The sequence below is a fragment of the Sminthopsis crassicaudata genome, chromosome 2 (assembly GCF_048593235.1).
Source record: "Sminthopsis crassicaudata isolate SCR6 chromosome 2, ASM4859323v1, whole genome shotgun sequence".
Classification (NCBI taxonomy): domain Eukaryota; kingdom Metazoa; phylum Chordata; class Mammalia; order Dasyuromorphia; family Dasyuridae; genus Sminthopsis; species Sminthopsis crassicaudata.
Genome location: NC_133618.1, coordinates 502,416,761 through 502,433,014, shown reverse-complemented (window position 1 = coordinate 502,433,014; position 16,254 = coordinate 502,416,761). Strand labels below are relative to the sequence as shown.

General features: G+C 47.6%; 1 protein-coding gene across 2 annotated transcripts; it reads right to left on the bottom strand.

Moving 5' to 3' along the window:
- Positions 1–8,705: 8,705 nt before the first annotated feature.
- Positions 8,706–14,365, bottom strand: PRRT1B (proline rich transmembrane protein 1B). Of its 2 annotated transcripts, none has more exons than XM_074293910.1 (4): positions 14,226–14,365; positions 10,514–11,040; positions 9,795–9,932; positions 8,706–9,555 (listed from the first exon to the last, which is right to left on the bottom strand). In XM_074293910.1, the coding sequence occupies exons 1-4, from the start codon at positions 14,233–14,235 to the stop codon at positions 9,406–9,408; spliced, it is 825 nt and encodes a 274-aa protein (XP_074150011.1). In that variant the 5' UTR covers positions 14,236–14,365; the 3' UTR covers positions 8,706–9,405. The 2 variants fall into 2 exon arrangements, with proteins under 2 accessions (XP_074150011.1, XP_074150010.1); XM_074293909.1 differs by lacking the exon at positions 14,226–14,365 and adding an exon at positions 13,109–13,367.
- Positions 14,366–16,254: the final 1,889 nt, after the last annotated feature.

Sequence of the window (16,254 nt, the reverse complement as noted above, 5' to 3'; positions counted from 1 at the left end):
CCATCTTCAGCCTCTCGTCCTTCCAATGTCTCCAGTCAGCACAAAGGTGGAAGTTGGAATGAATCTTGACTCTGAATCTCCCGAAGTCCTCTCCCAAAGTCCCCTCCTGAAGTTCCCCTTGACCCTTAGAGCTTCTTGCTTATATGCTGCCCATTGAGTACACACCAATCATTTCATCACTAGGAAACCATTATTTGTTGTAGGATTAAATCAATACTAAATTAGATTTAGCAATTGTCTCCTGAATTCTACTCAGTACCTTGTTTCAAGTTCTGGCCCATAACATCTCCTTGTAGGGTCAGATAAATCATACGGAACCATGCTAAATTAGATAATTATATCCATTCCAGTGACTCAGCACCTTGTAAGAATCTTAACAACTAATGCACAAATTAATTTGTGCTGTGAAACCATCCCAGAATAGCAAATTTTATTAGCCATGGCTCCAAATTTTACACACAGGTCTCCATTAAAGATAACCAGACTATTACATAATTGGCGATGGATTCTTGAAGAACAGGTTTCTAAAATTCCTCTTAAAGGACCAACTATTTTTACAGATGCATCAAAACATATTTGCACTGTATACTCTAGTGACTTAACTATAAAGAGAGTAGTCAGAAGTCCTTTTAAGTCCACTCAGCAGAATGAATTATATGCATTCATTCTAGCTCTTACTTGTGAAGTCCGGGCTAGCTCCTCTGAAGGGCTCAGAATCAGTCCTAGTCAGGATAAGCAAAAGGCTTTGCCCCACGTTGGGTGCCAAATGCTGGAACATTGTCTTCCCAGAAATCAGCCGGGGTCAGGATATTCAAAAGTCTTTATTCTTGGTCTTTTGAGGTCAATGTCAGGGGATTAGATCTAGCAATTTCCATACCTCCTTCCTCTCTCTCCACCACCAGGAGAATGCCTCAATTTCCTCCTCTTACTCCACCCACACAAGTCACTTCCCCTTCTTTGTCCCACCAATCGAGTCAGCACAGAATAGTTGGGGAGGCTCATCCTTCAAACATGTTAATAGAGAATTGTCCAATTGGCAATTAGTCTCACGTGCTCCATTATCCAAGTGCATTTGCTCATTTCTAGCCCTTTACACTTATTATCCAGGAGATATAAATATAATATCTGATTTGGCCTACTCAGTAGGTATGGTACAAAGAATTGCCACAGTCTAAATAAAATTTGTAGCCTCTAATATATATCAGCTCTTTAAGGAACTTCAAGAGCAAGTGAGAAAGCATTCAGATAAGATTTATATCTTGCATGTCCACTCTCATAGTAGACTTTCAGGTCCTATTTTTTATGGTAATTCAAAGACAGATAGCCTTCTAATGTGGCCAATACTCCTTTATTTCAAAAAGCCCAAGAATCTCATTTTAAATATCATCAGGCTGCTTGAACTTTATATTTACAATTTGGAATAACAAGAGAGGAAGCTAGGAGCATAGCAAAAGCCTGTATAGCTTGCCTTCCTTTCCACACTCCTACACTGCCTCCAGGGAAGAACCCTCATGGTTTGAGACCCAGTGAAATTTGGCAAATGGATGTGACCCATTATAAACCTTTTGATCATCTGTCTTTTATCCATGTTGTGGTAGACACCTTTTCAGGATTCACTTTTGCAATACTAGCAGCAAAAGAGACAGCCCAAGTGGTCACTGAATTTCTTATACAAGTATTTGCAATTATGGGTGTGCCACAAGCAATAAAAATAGACAATGGGCCTGCATATACTTCTAAACATTTTGCACACTTTTGTGCACAGTATAAGAGTTTACACACCACTGGCATACCTTTTAATCCTCAAGGACAGGCAATAGTAGAAAGGAGAAACAGAGATATTAAGATGCTCCTCCAAAAACAAAAGAAAGGGGGAGCCACAGATAACCCTAGAGAACTTCTAAATCTAGCTCTTTATACTATTAACTTCTTGATTTTTGACAAAGATACACTGGCTCTGGCAGACAGGTTTTATAACCTACCAGAAGGGCAGTGTCCAATGCAAGCAGCTCCACTATCTTTAGATAATCACCAGATGATGTGGAGAGACCCAGAAAGTGGTGAATGGAAAGGACCAGATAGGTTAACTGCTTGGGGGAGAGGATTTGCTTGTATCTCGACAGATGGGGAAAGAATCAGATGGGTGCCAACAAGACGTATTCACCTTGTCCATCAGAGAGAGAGATAGAGCAGACTCTTGAAACGAAGGAGAAGACCCAAGAAACATCAGGTAGTTCTGTCACTAACCATGCCCACCACTGAAAGAGCTGGCAGATATGGCATTTGACTCATGGACATCAAAAATTGTTGGACCAAAACTATCAGGAATCATTGGATTCTCTGAGACATGATAAGACTGTTGTAGGACGTGAAAACCCTCAGGAATCATTGGATTTTTTGAGAAACGATAAGACTGTTGCAGGACTTCAAAATCTACAGGAATCATTGGATTCCCTGACACATGAAACAATGGACAATAGATTGGTTTGGACTATCTCTTGGCTGCTGAAGAAGGCGTGTATGTGTGACTGATGTTTACATACCCTCCTTTTAGGATTTCTGGGAATCTTTTACAAGACCACGTTGATTTATATTGTTTGTTATATCACTACTTGCATGTACAATTCATGTTTGTTAGACCACATCAAGCCTGCACTGACTGTGGGGAAGTTGTCACTAATAGCCTGTGTGTTATTGCTCTGTGCTTGTGTAATACCTCCCATGCTGATGGATTTGTTTATGCCTGTTTCTAATAAGACCCTTCAGCCCAGAAACCCGCTAGCAATATCTGGCTTGACTCCCCACTTCCCTTTGGTGCTTTTCATCTCCCTCCCTGAGAAGTCGGGGGGGGCATGATCACTTCCTTTTTGGGGTTCTTACCTCCCTGAGAAGTCAGGGATGGTGTGACCACCTGTGTTCTAAAAAAAAAAAAAAAAAAAAAAAAAAAAAAAAAAAAAACGGGGAGCTGTAAAAAGCTGAAACTCTTGAGTTGATGCACTGGGGTGGGACAACCAAGCACTTAAGGCTAATTATCAATTGGACACTACTCTATTAGCATATGCTTGTAAAATGTTCCTTCCAACTATTTTGTGCTGGTTCATTGGTTTGGTGTATACAAAGAATTGTAGGAGGGATCAGGGAGTGGAGTAAGACTAGCCAGAGTTACTTTTGGCGGTAGAGGAAGAGAAAGAAGGTGTGGAGATTCCTGTGTCCATTCCCTTCACTACTATCCCTAAGACCAAGAATAAAGACTTTTGCTTATCCTGACTTCGGCTGATTCTAAGGTATCCAGGGTGCTAATGCAGGCTTCACAGTTGAGGGCTCCCAGTAAGGCCTGGCTATCTGTGGACAGTTTATATGGAACTCGGTCCAAAAACGTTTGGAATCTGGATGAAAAGGCCAGGATTCCCTGGTCCACAGAGGGCCTGGAAAATAGGAGGTCACCCAGAAGACAGTAGGAAGAAGGTAATTATGAGTGGAGTTTAAGTGAAGGGGAGCAGCTAATTCTCTGAGATGTGACCACCCTTGAGTCCTGTGATTTCCAGAAGAGCTCCTGCCTCCCTGTGACAAAGGGAAGTGGGGAAGGAGAAGGCCTGGGCCCTTCCCCACCTTGCCAGCAGTTCCTGAGTTGTGCCAAGAACTAGACCAGTCCACAGCAAAAGTGTTTAATCTTTTTTGTCATGAACCCCTTTGGCAGGCAGGTGAAACCTGTAAACCCATCTTCAGTTTTATATCTACATGCATAATTGACAAGAAATGCTCACTTTAGTGAAAGTAGAGATGTAATTATTCCCTCATCCAAGTTCACAGGCTTCCTAAAATGGACCATTGGGAGTTGGTGGACCCCAGATTAAGAATCCCCATCTAGAGAAAGGGATTTTCTGAGGAAGACCCTCCTTGAAGAAAAGATGAGGGTCTCCCATGCTTTTCCTGAGCGGCATCTTATGTGGAGAGAAAACCCACAAGTTACTCAGACAAGCAAGCCCAAATGGAAAGGATTATTTGTTGAGCAGTCTCAAAGCCTTTTTGAGGGAATTCATCATTGTCCCAGTTGCTTCCCTCCTCGTGGGCTGGGAAAATTTACTTTCAAGACTTCTCTTTTCAAACCACTTCCACAGAAATATAATGCCCACGTGCCTCGACCTCGAGTCAGCCATTCCAATTCTTTGGGGAACAGACAGTGCAGATTCACCCCCATTCGCTGCCCCCCAAAACCAGGTTCATTTTGCTACACATGAGACTGCCTTCTGAGCAAGGGAAAAGTAAAAGGAAGTCCAAAAGTGGATGAGATGTTTGTAATGGTAACCAAAGGGGAAGGGAGGTGCTCTGCAAGGGGTCCAGCCTCCTGAGTCCCAGACAGGGCCAGTCACTAGAAACACTCTTTTATTAACCAAGCAACCAATCGTTTATTAAGTGCTTAACTACATAATATAGACTGTGTGGGTGGTGAGCCCTGAAGACGCTTACAGTCTTAACAGGGAAACAATATGTACACATACTCGTGTAAGAATATATTTTATATGTTGGTCCTCCACAACACTAGGAGGCAGGTGCTTTTACCCCCATTTTACAGGAAGCAGGAGATGGAATCTCCTCTTAGCAAGGTGTGGTCGCCATGCCCACAATCTCCATTGTTAGATACCCCTGTGAATACCTCTGCCCTGTAATCTAATCTGAATACCTCAAAACAAAGTCTTATACCTTGTAATCTAATCAAATTACTTGGCAAGCTCATGATGACCACTGCCCAAGACTCAAAATCTGCCTCCTTTTAACTTCCACCCATTGCATCTAGTTCTGATCTCTGAGGTCAAGAAGAATAAAACTTGGGGCAGCTAGGTGGTGCAGTGGACAGGGCACCAGCCCTGAAGTCAAGAGGACCTGAGTTCAAATGTGACCTGGGACACTTTACATTTATTGGCTGTGTGACCCTGGGCAAGCCACTTAACCCCAATTTCCTCAGGAAAAAAAAAAGTAATGATAATATTTTTTAAGAAAACTAAAGCTTTCATTTGATGTTCAAATACTTGAATTCAATCATCTTATCCCACCCAAATCTCTTCTCCAGGTTAAACATCCCTAGACTGATTTGACTGTTTTTCTTATAGAATCTACATAGACGGGCCCTCTCACCTCCCCACCCCCCACCCCGCCACCTCCCTCCTTCCCCCCCTCCCCCGGCTGCCTTCCACTCAAGAGTCAATAGCGCTCCCAAGGAACACGTGGGAAGTAACAACCATTTTCTGGGTAATGCTGCCTGTTTAATTTAACCTTTGAAAGCTTACCTTATTTTGTTTGTTTGTTTGTTTTTAAGCAAATACCCCTTCTTTTAGCCTTCTTATTGTATACAGATAGCTAGATGGTGCAGTGGGGAAAATACTAAGCTTGGAATTAGGAAGGGTTCAAATTCTTCCTCACACACTAAATCGTGACTCTGGGAAAGCCACTTGACTCTCATTCATAAAATGGAGATGGATTATAATTGCACCTTTCACACAGAGCTGGTAGAAGAACCAAATGAGATAGCCTGTGTAAAGTACTTTGCCAAGCTTAAAGTGATATATAAATTCCAGCTATTTTATTACCATGTCACATGTTTGATTCTGGCTAATTGTGAGGAGATTCATGAGAGACTCAGTAATAATAGTTTTGAATTGATGAGGGACTCAAATAACTTAGGAATATTGCAATTGAGATGTGCAACATTTACACATACAAACACGCCCTCATATACTTTCCGATCAGAAACTACATACAACCTTTATTGGACACACCGGGCCCCTTAATTTCCTACTATAAAATCTGAGTCCTTTACAGCAAAAACTCAGACCCTTCCCTTGGGATATAGAATGAGGGTAGAAAAATTAAAATTAAAAATTAAAAAAAAGTAAAGTTGTGGGAACGAATGAGGACAGATTTATTTTCTTTAATCCCCAAATTCTGAGCTACAACTCTGCTACTTCCCCTGGAAAATCAAAGCCTCTCTTCCTCAAATCTGGGAACCTGCATGGAATAGACTCATTCTTAGAACTAGCAAGATTCCCCCCTGCCTTTGGCCCAGATCCCCCAGAATCAGTGTTTCTTTTTCTCGTCTCTGGGATATTCACAGAAGAAAAGATGACAAATCGGGGTAGAATGACAGCTATTTTTCTGAATGTGTCTTATCTGTCCCCAACATAAATTCATTGCGGATGGGGATTATGTTCCTGGAGGAGTTTGTCTGGATCTCTCCTTACTCAGCGACAATCCCCTGAGAAAGGGGGACACGGGTGGGAGTCTGGCCTCTGACACTTACTAGCTTAGTGATAGTGACTGAATTGCCCGATTTCTTTGAGCCTCAAGCAATTGTTTAAGCATCAGAGGAGATCCTTTATGTAAGAGTTGCCCCACACGTCCAGCTGTGAAGCTGCCTGACCTGTGTGCAGAGGGAGATGTAAGTTAAGATGAGATTGAGTAGTAAAAAACAAAACAAAAAAACTACCCACAGTTGGGCCGTTTCAGGGAAAACTGCAGATTCCCTAAGGAAAGTGTTGGGGCAGACAGGAAAGGGGACCAGACTCAGTGCAGCTTGGAACCCTCGTGCTCACGTAAGCCACCCACACTGCCTCACCGGCACCGGGATTGGGGTGCAAGCCCCTCGTTGTTAGGTGGGGCCTTCCAGGGTAGTTTTCTGGCCTTAATAAACTTGCAAACTGCCTGCAGGAAAAAGCTGTGGTGCATTTCATCTTCGAGTCCCTATTTGGTGGCAATCATAACGACAACCACCACTCTTCACACCAGTGGTACAAGGTCACCCTTCTTTCAGTCCTTCACCTCTCATGGATAAGTTCCTGTCGATTTGTGTCAACTTGTACTTGTTCTTCCATGCAGAGTCTGCCACAGTCTTAGGAATATATATATAATTTTTTTAGGAATAGCTATTCTAAAATTTATTGATGTGTTAAGAAAGAGAAATTAATGTTGAGGCCAGGACCCAATCTCCATTTTCTCTAGCTCTTGCCAGACTCAGCCCGAGGCTTGGAAAGCACAGGGTCCTGCATCCCTAATACCACCAGGTGGCGACAGAGCCCCACTCCTCAAGGAGCCTTTCCCCATGTCGCCCCCTCTGGCAGGATATGTATATGACACCTCCCCTAGCCGCTCAAACCCTCCAATTAATTGGCTTTACATAATCTGTCCAGAGTCACATGGTATCACTGATTGACTGGGGGGCTTCCAGACCAGGGGCTGCTCTATTAGTCTAGTGAAACCCACGGTGCCCTTTCTCAAAATAATATTTTTAAATGTATAAGATAAAAGCAAAGGAAATATATGTTGAAAGATAGCAAAATCTTTTTTTTAATCTAAGACCATTAAGAACCCCTTCTTTAGGGAAAGGGACCCGTATTGCAGAAATGTCTGTAGCAGCCCTCTTTCTAGTGGCTAGAAACTACGGACTGAGGGTTTGCCCATCAGTTGGAGAATGGCTGGATAAATTGTGGTATTTGAATGTTATGGAATATTATTGTTCTGCAAGAAATGACCAAGAGAATGATTTCAGAGAGGCCTGAAAAGGCTTATATGAACTGATGCTGAGTGAAGTGAGCAGGACCAGGAGATTATACATGACAAGAAGACTATCCAACGATCAGTTCTGATGGATGTGGCTCTCTTCCACATCATTTCAATGAAGAGAGAGGGCTGTGGGGACTGAGTGTAGATGGCATTTTCACTCCTTTTGTTATTTGCTTGCATTTTATTTTCTTTCTCATTTTTTTTTCCATTTTTGATCTGGTTTTTCTTGTGTAGCAAGATATTTGTATAAATATGTATGCATCTATTGGATTTAGCATATATCGGATTACTTGCCGTCTTCCTAGGGGGTGAGGGGAAGGAGGGGAAAATTTGGAACACAAGGTTTTGTAAGGATCAATGTTGAAAAATTATCCATGTTTTGAAAATAAAAAGCTTTAATAAGGGGGAAAACAAGAACCCTTTAGATTATAATCTCCCTGAGGGCTGCCATAGGATTGGTCAGAATACTAGAGTTGGAGTCAGGAAGATTTAATTTCAAATCCTACCTCAGATATTTCTTGGCTATATGACTTCACCTCTGTCTACTTCAGTTTCCTCATCTGTAAAATGGAAATAATAATACTTTATAGGGTTGTTGAGAAGACAAAACGTAATCATTATAAAGTGCTGTGAAAACTTTAAAATGTTGTATAAGCATTAGCTGTTATGACTTCCCCAATACAGTAACAAGAACAGCAATACTTAATTTAGCATTTTAGAGTTTGTAAGGCAATTTACAAATATTCTATCATTTGATCTCCACAGAAACCTATGAGATAGGATCTCTTATTTTATAGCTGAGGAAACCAAGGCAGACAGAGGTTAAGTGATTCAAACAACAGGGACTGAGATGTGATTGTGCACTTCTCTCCAGGAGCACAGTAAATTTAGAAAATTATTGTTTCCTACAGTGGTGTTAAACTCAAGAAGGAATAATCTATGCATAAGGTCCCTTTGGGCCATATGTTGACTTATTTTAAAATATAGTACTATTTTTATTGTATTTTTATTTATTAAATTTTTCCCAGTTACATTTTAATCTGGCTTGAACCACCCTCAGGAGTATTATAGCCCATGAGCCGTGTGCTTGACTAATTCTGGCAGAGGATGCCCAAAGCAATCAAGTCCAATCAGCACCTTATCCACACATATAGCATTTTGCTCAAGATTTTCATTTATTAATCAAACATACTCACCTGATTTCAGGAAGTTAAAGTTTGGGGGATTCACTGTGAAAACCATGGCTCTGAAATGGGGGGCAGAGAGCAAGACCAAAGGTCAAGGGGGAGAGAAGAGGAAGAATGGAAGCCTAGGGACACAGATGAGCTCATCTTTTCGATGCAATACTGAATGACTCTGCCCTGGGCCCTCCCTAGAGAAAGGGATGAAGGAACTGGGGAGGAATTCTTGGACTTTGGAGAGTCCTTGGATGAAGGATTTGTCCTCTGGTAGAGATGCTGGTAAGAACACTAAAGTCCTCTCTCTGTCTCTGTTTCTGTCTCTGCTTGTCTCTATCTCTGTCTTTCTGTCTCTGTATCTCTCTCCTCTTCAGAGCTGGGAAGGCTGATAGAAAAGCAGTTCATGGAGGACTTGTGCCCCAGCTCAGGTGGAGCCTTGTGAGTTACAGTCACAGGACTGGCATCCCCACAGCAGTCAGGGGGCACTGCAGCAGATGGGCAGCAGAGGAGCAGCGCTGTAGGCCCCACTCTCCTAGAGGGCAGGCAGGAGAGAGGGAAAGAGTCTGCCGAAGCACAGCAGCTTGGATATGCCGGGCACTTCCTCTTGGGTGTCCTGGGCAGCACAGTGGGCACTGCCCTGAGCCTCAGGGGGAGAACGCCCCCGCCAGGTCCCTCAGGGAATGTAGAGGGCCACGATGACATAGATGACCCAGCTGGTAGACACGAAGACCCCAAAAAGCAGACTGAAGAGCACCAAGGAGCGGGCTTTCTTGGATGCCTGCTCGGCCTGAGCGAGGTCTCCACGGCTCAGGGCTGCCCGGGTCTAGGGCGCAGGAGGAGAAAGCAGACAAGAGGTGAGCAAGACTGTTGGTCAGAGAATTCTAGACTTCCCTCCCTCCCTCCCTCCCTGCCTCCCTTTGCTGGTCCAGGGGAGCCCCAGGCCCGGAGGCTAGCTCCTTCCAAGAGACAGCAGTCCTAGGTTGTCAACTTCAAAAGGCCAGAAGAAGGAAGTCCCATGCGGGCCCAGGACCCTCCCCTGAAGCTGGCCTGGGCCGACCCTACCTCATGAGAGTAGACAATGGCGATGACCCCAGTGATCAGGCAGCAGAAGAGGGTCACCAACACGGACTCCACCATGTAATCCTTAGGCAGAGGCCTCCGGTCCATGCCAGCCGCCATACTGTTCATGGGGCTGTTGTACTGCAAGGGAGAACAGAGGCTGAGGAGGGAGTGAAGGGGCCCACCAAGGAGGGGGAGATCAGAGGCGGTGGGTTCTGAAGGCCCCCGGCTTCAGAGAGCGCAGTTCAGCACCTTGCCCAAAGCCAGAGAGCTAGAAGGGTAGGAGGTCTGAGGCTGGGCCTTGGGAGGCAGTGAGCAGCCTCCCGCCCCCATCCAACATGGGACAGAACAATGAATTTTTGATCGAACAAGATGTTTTTTAAGAGTGCTTAGTGCAATGACTAGAACACAGCAGTCACTACATAAGTGCTGACTTTCTTCCCTTCCCCCAGAGCCAGGAGAGTGGGACCCGGCCCTTTCCTAAGTCATTTCTTCCTCTCATTTTCCTCATCTGTAAGACGCGGGGAGAGATCTCCCTTTTTAAGGCAGGTCCCCCAAACCCAGCGGTGGATTGTGCCCAAGGGCTCGGTTCCCCCCTCCATTTCTCCTTCGCAGGGGAGCTGCCATGGACCCCTGGACTTGGGAAATGATCTGCTTTAGACTGGCCTGCCTGGTGCCCCTCAGAGCCCTATGGGAGGAGACCCAACACAGAGGTTACGCACAATGGTGTAGGGGAAGGCTCCAGAAGGCAGGTTCGATGATGGGAACAGCGACGGGGGCGAAGATGCTGGCGGGTAGAGGGATGTTGGAGAGGGTCCCGATGGGTACAGAGGTGTGGCTGACGGCGAAGGCGGGTACAGAGGCTGTGGCGAAGGGCCCGGCTGATACAGGATGGGCATTTGCCCAGAGAAGCCCGACGGGAATGGAGGGTAGAGCATGTGGACAGCCTTGGGATCAGGAGGGGTATAAGGTGGGGGCTCTCCCACGAAGCCCATGCCTGTGGCACACTTGGGCATCTGCCCGTTATCACCAGCAGGGCTGGGCTGCAGAGGGCTCGGGTAAGACGAGGCTGCGCCATTGTTCCACGGGGCCAGGCTGGGCAGGGGCGGGGGCTCTGTTGCCGGCTCTCTGCTCTCACCACCAGCCCCAGGGGCGCTGCCCTCCACCACTGGCTCTGCTGCAGTGCCCGTGGCCCCCTGGGGGTCTGTTTCTGAGGAAGAATTGGCGCTGCTGTCTCTGGCTTCTGGACCTTTAAAGGAATGAAACCCCTGTTACCTGGGAGCCAACTCTAGAAAGCCAAACTCCGAGAGAAAGGACCAGAGAAGAGACTAGCTGCTGTCAGAATCAAAGAACAGGGCCCCAGAGCTCAGGGAACTCAGGCCCTAGATAAGTGGTCCTCAAACTTTTTAAATAGGGGTCAGTTCACTGTCCCTCAGACTTTTGGAGGCCGGACTCTAGTAAAAACAAAAGCTCTCACTCTGTCTCCGCCCTCAGCCCATTTGTCACAACAAGCTTCCTCCGCATCTGGCCCGAGGGCCATAGTTTGAGAACCCCTGGTCTAGGAGGTCATTGGCTCCCAGCCTTCTGTCATTCTACAGATGAGCAAATGACTGAGTGAGGTCTGAGGTCAGGAGGCTCAGGGTCGGGATCTGAACCCAGAGCCCACTCCAATGTGCCTTCTCCCCAGGGATCTCACTGCCACAGTGACCTCCTAAAGCTTTGGTCACATTTTTTTTTTTTTGCTGAGGCAATTGGGATTAAGTCAGGTTCACACAGCCGGGAAGTGTTAAGTGTTTGAGATTAGATTTGAATTCTGGTTCTCCTGACTTCAGGGCCCGAGCTCTACCCACTGCCCCACCTCACTGCCTGATCGGGCTCATTTCTTCATTTATCTTGTATATAGGTTTGCACGTCGTCTCCATTATAGTTTTCTAATTTTATTTATATTTTTCTATAATTTGTATTCCTAGCACTTAGCATGGTGCCCAGCAGGATACAGTCAGGTGCTTTAAAAAAAAATGCTCATTGATTGACCAGCTGACAGTTCTTCTCTTTGCTTCCTGCCTACTCTATATACTCTGTATATTCTAGGGCTCCCTAGTTTCTCCAAGATTGAATAGAAAATCCTCTGGCCTTTCAGGACATTCATCTTAACTGCACAAAGTTCACTGGGGCTCAGGGAATTCGGGCCTGTGGCCCAGGGCTGGAGGGCTCTCCCTCCTCATCCTCTCCTGTGTCCCTGGCTTCTTCAAGTCCCAGCTAAAACCCCATTCCACAGGCAACCTTTCCCATGTCCCTTAATATGGATTAATCGCCCTGTTGCTCATTTCCATCCATTCTGCATCCAGCTTCCCGGCAGGATAACTGTTTCAGGCTCACCCCAACCTGGCCAAGAGGAGGGATTATGGTTCACCCCCGGTGGGTCCCCCGTGCTTAGCCCAGTACCTGGCACCGACCAGCCCAGACTAACCAGGCCTCACAATGCCTGGCATAGAACACAGTGAGTGCTTAATAAATGCTCATGGATCGATGAGCCAGCGGGGCCCCTTTGAGAGCTCTCTGGGCAGGGTGCCTGGGCCAAGCTCCACTCCTGCCCCCCCCACAAGGGGCTCTGCTCAGACCCCCCCATGCCATCCCCACAAATCTGGGCCTGGGGCCCCCATTTCCAGGCTCGCTCTACCCCAAACCCTAGTTGCCATAACATAAACAGCTTCCCCCAACCTCACCCAGACAAATACCAGGCCTGATCGGGGCAGATAAGGTTAGGGAAAGTAAATAAATGTCCTAGCACAAGCTGATAGGGGATATCTTTGGAAAGCTTTTGGGGCCTCAGGTTACTCCCAAGAGAGCCCCAGACTCACCTGATCTGACGTCAGGGGCCAACAAGGCTCCAAGGCCTGGGCTGGGGCTGGCCCTCTAAGAAAACATCAGTGTCTGCTGGAGACATTGGGACCTACCCTCTCCAAGGGGAGAGGGAGCCACCCGGACTCCTGTCTGGGACCCCAAGGGGAGACCGCTGAAGGCCTCTGGGGGTGCAAATGGGAAAGTGAAGGGTGTCTGGGCTCCCTCAGTCCCCAACCCCCCCCATGGCTGGCTCCAGCAGCTTCCACCTCCTCCAGATCTAGGCTGCAGACAAGGCTGGCGGCCTCTCAGCCTGCAGGGAGGCTGGGGCCCCTGGGGAGCAGGGAGAGCTGGGGAGAGCCAGGAAAGGGGTTATTCCTATCTCCCCATCGTTTCTTTCTCTAGCTCCCCATCCTCTTCCCCCATCTCTCTGCCTGTCCCCCCCTTTCATTCTGAGGCCTTTATTAAGTGCCTACTATGTGCAGGTGCTCTGTGAGGTGCTGAGAGGAAAGGAGTGAATTCTAAGAGATGTCCGTCTCTTGCGGTCTCTGAGCCCAGCTCCTCTTCCCTGTATGTGGTGCGGGCACAGTGACTGCGGGGGGGGGGGGGGGAGAAGGAAGAAACCCCAGCTGGGGCCATGTGCCAGACTCTGCTCTGCCCTGTGACCCCTAGGGGCCGGTGATGGAGGGCCCCCAGCCTTCTTGCTGCCCTCCTGGTCTATCTTTCCCCTCCCCAGGCCCTGCCCATGACAAATAGGACCTTCTTTCTCTCACAATGGAAATTAAGTTGCCAGGGTAACCACTAATTTAGTCCTGGGGTAGAAGGCAAGACTAGGATGAGGGTAGTAGGGTCCCTTACTCAGGACTCAGCCCATGCCCCGAGACTCCCTGGGGAGACAGTCGAGTTCTCCCTTCTGCTCCTGCCCCTGAGGTCCTGGCTGACCTCAGCCTGAAACCCCAAGCCCTCTCCTCCTGGGCAGTTGTAGAGAAGCGGGGGGCATCACGAGCAAAGAGACGCAGCACGGGGTGAAGGCAGCTGCAAGCCCAAATGCCTGACCTCACTGGGCCGGCCTGAGGCTCCCCCCAGTTCTTCTTTCCCTACAGCCCCCCAAGCACTCTGCTCTCTGCAAACATGTAATCCCTGGTGGTTGTGGGGCTTACTGAGGGCCAACAAGTCTGGCTGGGGGTGAAGGTGGCTCCTCTCACCCCCTTGGAAGGGATTGGATGAAGACAGTATCCCTAGGTCCTTCAGAAAGTAGGCTGCTTCCCTCCTCCTCTTCCTTCTCTCCTTCCTTTTTCTCCTTCTATACTCTTCCTCCTCCTCCTCCACTCTCTTCTCTTCTCCTCCCCCACCTCCACTCCTTCCTCCCCTTCTCCTCCTCCTTCACTCCTTCCTCCCCTCCTCTCCTTCCTCTTCCTGACAGTGCTCTGGTTCTCTGAGCTTCCTAGAAGCCAGCAGCTGCTGGCCAGTTTCTGTGGATTGTAGACAGGGAACAAGAAGGACTCAGGATGGAGCATGGCACCCACCTGTTTGCAGTCCCCGTGGCCCCTCCCCCCCAGCCTCTTCTCTCCCTGGGGGCAGGGGCGCCCCTACCTGGCTCCATGGTCTGGGTGGTCCCGGCGGCCCGGCGCCCAGAGCCCACGGCGGCCTCCTGCTCAGTTGTTGGAGCAGTGACGCTCCCTCCCTGACTCTTCTTTCCTTACGGGGTTCCAGTTTCCTGTTGCCCAACTGCACCTGGTTAATAATTGACAGGCTCGCTTGCAGCTGGCTGTGTCAACAAGGAGCTCCTCATTCCGGGGCCCTTCTGTACCAGTTTTTTCTGTGCCCGGGGACCCCACTCTGCTGGATGGCAGTGCCTGGCAAGGCTGCCGGCCCTGCCTCATGGGAACCGGCCAGAGACTGACAGCTCCCCCTGGGGCCGGGCAGGGGAAGCATTGCCTCTGACCTTTGATCTGCAAACAGTCAGAGCAGCCAAATCATACTCCATCGTGCCAGAGGGTCCCCAGGTGACAGATTATCCCGCCGCCGCTACCGGCCGGCGGCGCCGAGGAAGGGCAAGTCCCTTCTGAGGTTTCCATCAGCTTGTGGTCTTCTGGGAAGCTGGGAAGCGCTTAGAGGCAGGGTCAGGAGCCTGTTTGGGGCCTCAGAAGAGTACAATTAGGCTTGCCACTCAGATGCTAGGTACACAGTTGGTGCTTAATCATGCTGCACCTCTTGTTGGAGTTGATTTAGGCATATGTTTGGTACTTCTTAAATGCTTATTGAAATGAAGCAATTTTTGAAAATAAAAAAACTGCCTCGTTTTCAGTGGTGCATCAAAGGAATGGGGAAGACAGAGAGAAAGCTGGAAGGAGGTGGCGAGGGAAGAGGAGAAAAGCCCGGCGCAAACGTTGGGGGTCCTTCTCTTGACCTCAAACAATTTACAACCTCTCTGAGCCTCAGTTTTCTCATCTATAAAGTAGGGTAATAACAATCACTGATGTTAGCTTGGATTTGTTCCTGATTTTGACAGTTGGTATCTGTGTGGCTTTGGGCAAGTAGGTGACACAAGGAATAGAATACTGAACTTAGCGTGAGGAAGAAACGAGTTCAAATTCAGTTAATCTTCCTTGTGCCTCAGTTTCCCCATCTGTAAAGTGGGGATAATGACCACTCTCACAAGGTTGTGAGAATCTCATGAATTAAGAGAAGTAAGATGGTTTGCCAGTCTTAATGTGCCCTAAAAATGCTAGCTTTTTATTATTACCTCACTCTGGGCCTCATTTTTTTTATCTGTAAAGTAAGGTGGGTGGTCTTTATGGTCTTTATAGGAACCTCACATTTTTCTTAAAGCATTTTGTCTATTTTTGGCATTTTTTTCTAGTACTTTTGTAAAGAATGTTCAAGAATTTCAAGCGAAGCCTTGAAACTGCATCTTTCCTTGGCCCCACTCACCGCACTCTACCTCCCCTCTCCTTTGTTCTGTTTAAACCCCGCGGTTTCAGGGATCTGCAGTGTAGCGGAATTGCCGGTGCGGAGCCTAAGCCAGTGATAAAGAATAAAGCAGAGACCTGCGTGGCAGTCAGAAGTATGCCCCCTTCCCCGCTGCAGCGCAGGGTCCAGAGCCACGATTCTGTGGCGATTGGATCAAACTCTTAAGGTCCTGCGGGCTCCCGGGGGAGGCTCGCACCACCGGAGGACTGCGGCCTTCCCATGCACCAGGCGAGGCGGAGTGCGATCCCAGGAGGATGCGCCAGGAGTCGCCCTTTGTCCCACAGCTGCTCCGTTTGGGACGGAGGATGCCAGGGCAGCGAGCTGCGCTTTCGGTCGGAGGGACGAGGAAATCCGTTGGGATGCTCCGGGGAAACTGCAGAGCCTGCTCACTGATCCCAAGCTTTCCGTAGTAACAAAAACCCTGCTTTTTTTTTTTAATTTTTATTTTATTTTATAATTATAACATTTTTTTGACAGTACATATGCATGGGTAATTTTTTACAACATTATCCCTTGCACTTACTTCTATTCAGATTTTTTCCCTTCCTCCCCCAACCCCCTCCCCCAGATGGCAGGCAGTCTTATACATGTTAAATATATTACAGTATATTCTAGATACAATATATGTGTGTAGAACCGAATTTTTTGT